This window comes from Branchiostoma belcheri, unplaced genomic scaffold (assembly GCF_001625305.1).
Source record: "Branchiostoma belcheri isolate BF01 breed outbred unplaced genomic scaffold, Haploidv18h27 scaffold87, whole genome shotgun sequence".
NCBI classification, from domain to species: Eukaryota; Metazoa; Chordata; class Leptocardii; order Amphioxiformes; family Branchiostomatidae; genus Branchiostoma; species Branchiostoma belcheri.
Genome location: NW_017804542.1, coordinates 224,357 through 229,772, shown reverse-complemented (window position 1 = coordinate 229,772; position 5,416 = coordinate 224,357). Strand labels below are relative to the sequence as shown.

The 5,416-nt window shown below is 44.5% G+C and overlaps 2 protein-coding genes across 2 annotated transcripts in view; one reads left to right on the top strand and one right to left on the bottom strand.

Moving 5' to 3' along the window:
• The window catches only part of LOC109487224 (E3 ubiquitin-protein ligase MYCBP2-like), a 212,734-nt gene that overhangs the window by 198,431 nt on the left and 8,887 nt on the right, over window positions 1–5,416 (bottom strand). The window lies entirely within an intron of this gene.
• On the top strand, window positions 694–2,337 carry LOC109487283. Its single transcript, XM_019791270.1, has 4 exons — window positions 694–977; window positions 1,303–1,450; window positions 1,632–1,898; window positions 2,115–2,337. The coding sequence occupies exons 1-4, from the start codon at window positions 965–967 to the stop codon at window positions 2,299–2,301; spliced, it is 615 nt and encodes a 204-aa protein (XP_019646829.1). The 5' UTR covers window positions 694–964; the 3' UTR covers window positions 2,302–2,337.

Below are 5,416 nucleotides of genomic sequence, written 5' to 3'. Positions count from 1 at the left end.
TTACACATTCTTACACATCCTCTCCCATCCTTACACATCCTCTCCCATCCTTAAACATTCTTGTCCCATCCTCTCCCATCCTTACACATTCTAACCCATCCTCTCCCATCCTTACACATTCTTACCCAACCTTACCCATCCTTACACATTCTTACCCATCCTTACCGTATCAGAATCAAGCTGCAAGATTCTGTATGAACAACTATGTAAGAGGTGCTAGTGTCACGGAAATGAAAAGAAACCTACAGTGGACCTCACTGGAAGACAGAAGAAAGATGTCTAGACTATGCATGATGTACAAAATGACTAATAAACTGGTGGATGTCCCAACTACTAAGTACCTAATACCAGCCCAGAAGAGAACAAGAAATAGCCACGCATTCAAGTACCAGAGTTATCAACCAAGGATTGAGGTGTTCAAGAATTCATTCTTTCCTAGAACTATCGCAGAGTGGAACTCACTGTCACCACGTACAGTAGGGGCATTGTCAATAGATAGCTTTAAACAATGTCTAGAGCTAGAAGTTCAAGGGTTAGGTGTAACAAGTCGATCGGTGTAATATAGCCAGCTGCCGCCGCGCCGCGTGCCTGCGAAGCTGGTGTGTTACGCCGAAAGGCGGTTATACCGGCTATACAGATACAGATACAGATACAGATGATGCCACAAAACGATGCCGTATTCTGCACGTCCTTATGCATTGATATCATGAGGACGGTTGCGTACCGTATTGCTGATTTTGATGTGACTGGGAATCTCCTTTCTCCATAGCAACAACAGCCAAAAAAAGGTCCAGTATCGCAGGTCATAAATTGCAAAGCATTCGCACTTCATCGGGCATGTCAGGAAGAATTCATTTGTATTGTGTCGCCCGTTCAAGTCGGTCGCATTTGTACGGTGTAAGGAGTCGGTTTAAGTTTTTTGCAAAGTTTCAACCTGCTCAGGTCGGCGTGCAGACTTGACAACATGGACAAGAAGCGTAAGTAGACGCATGTATTTTTAATGCAGTGTACGTGTATCTGGGTGATAAACGAGCAACGTGATAACATGTATTTTTTTCTGGCGCTTACTCATACATGCCAAACCAGTAACCAGCCGTGTAAAGCAATGTAAGAGGACGATGTGTCGGGTATTGATGTCCAATAATTAAAGACGCTCGGATTGACACTACAAATCAATTTCCCGTCAATATTTAGATACATTGTGGAGTAAGAAGGACTCTGGGTAGATCTGACGCCCTTCCTTGTGGTCGCATGTGCAAGGATGTGTATTTCAAAATGGTGACCTGTCCTTCTCCTTCTCAGGAAAGGCACCTCGGGAGACAGGTATGGCCAGTGGGTCATGCGAGAAGCGCAAGAAGAGTGCTTCTTCTTCCTCCCCGCCAACCATGCCGGACCCAAGCGCGGCCCAGGGCGCTATTGAAATCACGGTGGACGGCGTGGTTATCAAGGGGTAAGGTGTGATTTTGCAGACTTTTGCCTAACAATGGCGTGTACTTTCTTTTTGTCTTGCATGGGTACTGTAATGTTTGTAGTATGGAGTATTGATGTTTTGCGAGGGCGTAACAATGACATCTCAAAAAAGTGACATTTTAAAACTGCAAATGAAATTAAAACTTGGCACTTCACGACAGGTATCACATCTTCCGCCGAAGGCCGCTGTTGGGTCTCAGGATGAAGGTTGTGCCGGAGCCGGACAACCCTATGGACAAGGACGCCCTGGTGGTGGTGATGCCACCACTGGACAGCATACCCACGGCGGACCACGACGTCGTCACCGACACCAAGAGGTCCACGACGGTCCGCCACATCGCTGGAAAGTGGATCGGACGCCTTCCAGCCGGCCTGTCCACCATTCTCCGCAGGATGAAAGCGGAGGGCGAGGTGGCAGAACTGACATGGTGAGCATTAGTTCATTATGACGGATGTGTGACAAAAACATGTTTATGTATTCTGACTTGTTTATGTATACAACAAAGAAAGACTCGTGAACTGTACTGTTTCCTACATTACATGTATAAGAAATGTGATTAATTTTCTAATAGCAACTCACACGCATGACGGTGGTGAGATATTGATTTACTGTCTCATTTCTTTCTTTGTAATCCACAAAACAGCGTGGCCACCGGAGAACCCCGCCAGTCTTTCGCACCTTGGCCCATGCCAGGACAGAAAGGTGGAGGTGCTGTCATCCCCTGCAAGCTGCACGTGCAGGTGACCGACAGGGAGCGGGCCATTGCAGCACTGAAGTCGGCGTTTGAGAGCGACCTCGGACCAGAGAAGGCCGCCCTGGTCATCGTTTAAGACCGATACAACGTCCTTGGTTTACGTAAAGTCAAAAGATTAAAGACATGACTTCAAAGAAAATACATGTTTGGAGTGAATTCTTTCGTTCCAGAGATATGTAACTGAAACTAAGGCTGAAACTACTAGTAGTAGTACCTACTACATTACGTACATGTATTTACTGGAAGGGTTGTGAAACGTACGTTCTCTTGTGTATAAAAAGTCCTGACACCGCTATCTATAATTTGCTGATTACAAATATAGTTTTTGCTACGCAAACATCGTGCACCAAATTACTTAAACTTGGGAGCAAACGTGGTCCGAAAAGGTTGAATTCATTTGTAATTTTTCATTAGTAATTTTGCGACAACATATGCATACCAAAGGGCCGATACCAACAGACCAAATACTCTAACTAGTGCAGCGTAAGCCCGCACGGGCTCCCCCACACAAAGCAGTTGTTACGTCCGGTCAGACAGTAAAAAATTGTCCTAAAATCGCTTTTACGTTATCAGACTGTTACGATAAAAGTTGTAGGCTATGAACTGAAAACGTTCCAATTCCCGACAGCGGTCAGAAATCCGTTGTGCTGTCTGTATACGTGGTAAACCTGGCTAAATGCGAGAGTCGTCCGCAGCCGCTCCTGTCTGTCCGCCATCTTGGATTTCGGGTCAAATTCTGGGGTCACGAGAAATACGCCTGCGCAGTACCGCTGACGGCGTGATTAATGACATAGGCAAATCTGCCTACATTCCGAGCTGATAGATGCAAAGTGCCTTTCCCAAGGACACAATACTAGCTGGGGCCTGCCAGGGATTCGAACCCAAAACCTTCAGATTCTGAGACAACAACCCTAACCACAAGACCACACCTTGCCACCATTGTAGAGTCCTCAGCTGACTGGTTTAACAGCACCTGCCAGGAGCGAAGATCATTTTCCGCTACGGTGAGCCACCATATGTCTCCGCGACAATCCTGACAAAATACTTTCTCGGATGGGAAACGTGAAAAATCGTGAAGCACCTCTCTGAAGACATTTCACAGCTATAATAAATTTGACATCGAGGCAGAAGCAGTACACAGCAATGAGAGGGAAATCCTCCCACCTGTTTTCATTATGAAGAACACATTCATGTAATGCTGAAAACGCACATTAAGACAAACATGCGCCATTTCCAGGATCCAGAGCCGACATAACAGTTATCCCAAACGACTATCCGTTCCACATAGACTTTAAGCAATGCCTCACCTTTTCCATCAATACACAATGAGTAAGGCGGCATCAACACTTAAATGTTAATAGCGGAGACAACGATGTGCTTTGCCTGCTTATTTACGACTTCCCCTCATGACTTAGTCAGTTTTTATATGCCACAAGTGGCTTGTTACTTCCCTAAGCCAACATTTGTAGAGATTGCCATATATTCCCTAGCCTGTTTCCTCACTTGCAGAGCTCAAAGGTGCATACTGGGTACGTATTATGTACTTTCGTGCATCAACGTTGTAGCTGTGTGCTTAAGTTTTTACTCTTGGTGCACCTAGATATCTGTGTAGGGAATATACAAGTGTAGGTACAAGTTAGAGAAAATAATAAAACCTTTTTATCGTTAGAATGTTTAAAATGTTGAAATTAAACAACTCACTATAAATAGTATAATAGAATTTTATGATAATAACTTCCAGATCTAATGAGAGGAAGCAACACATATTGTTTGTTATTTTATTTTGCTGACATTTTCTATGTTATACACCCAAGTCTTTTTCTGTTCACTTAGAAATTTTTAGGCTTGAGGTACCCAAAAAAAGAATTTCAAGCTGAATGGCTTGGGCTTCATTGCACTGTCATTTGCCCATTCACTTCTGGATCTGAGGCGAGTTAGACAGTTACAAATCTCCCTTCCATGTCAGAAGATGGGAGGAAAGCACATCGGCAGAACGTACTGCGCCTGCGCAGTACCCCGTATTTTTGCATTTTTTGTTGGGTTTTTGGTCAACGTTGCATCAGAATTTTGCCTGTTGCAGAGGATATTCTTTCCGAAACAACATTTGGAAACTACTGTCGAAATGCTAACCTTATATGAGCGAATACAACCTTATATGAGACGTTCTGCAGAGAAGTGCTATGTACAATACATTACTGGTTTCATGCAGGTGCAGTATGTTCTGCCAACGTGCTAGGGAGGAACAACCTCCCTCTGACAGCTGACGCTTCAGTGATGACTGCTGGATGGAAACGCAGGCATAGAATAGCTGCACGGTCTTAATGGCTTCTATCAAACTGATGATAGGGATGGATATTATTAGTACGCTGTTCGCACTTTGGGCTGGAGAGCTATCATACCTGGTTTGATGTTGCCTGCGTTGTATGTATATTGCCGCAAAAAATCCTAACCTACTCTCAAGTCACAAAGGATATGCAAAATATTTTCTTATCTGTGAGGTGCACTGTGTCATAACGGCAGGTTCTGAGCTTACACGCCGTTCCAAACTGCTCGATATATTATCTTTTTTCCACCTCGCAGGGAAGGAATGATTTTCATCACAATCGTCAGGTGTTGGTTCGTAGATTCCTCAACTACATGGGTAACATTTCAACATCCCGCTTCCACAAATCTACTACATCAAATACAGTACCGGCATCATCACTCGGTAGCTTTAAACAGCTACATGTGCAATGGTTTCGTGGCAGGTTGCTCAGTGTGATATAGCCAGCTGCCACTGTGTGACATGCCTGTGAAGCTGGTGTGTTAGGGAAGGAAGGGTGGATAATATATCGTCTTTACAGATAGAGATGCACCGAAGGGCAGTTACATATGTATGCTGGCTATACAGATACAGATACAGAAGCTGGTGTGTTACAAGTGAAGGACAGTTATACCGGCTATACAGATAAAGATACAGAAACAAATAATGCACATTCTACCCCATACAACATGTCAGATGGCTGCTTTTTCAACACAACAAGACTTATCGCCTCTCCATTTGGGCACAAACACGACCATCTGCCATTTCTCCGCCTGTGAACACTACTCAATCTGACACTGTGAGCTCTGGAGAACTCGTGAGTCATCCTAACCCCCCCCCCCCACACACACACACACACACTATACGTAACTAAAACTTACCACCGTGA

Coding starts and splice junctions, on each gene's coding strand:
- LOC109487283 (XM_019791270.1), top strand. Junction 1,451..1,631: donor GACGGCGTGGTTATCAAGGG/GTAAGGTGTGAT, acceptor ACTTCACGACAG/GTATCACATCTTCCGCCGAA. Junction 1,899..2,114: donor GAGGTGGCAGAACTGACATG/GTGAGCATTAGT, acceptor TCCACAAAACAG/CGTGGCCACCGGAGAACCCC.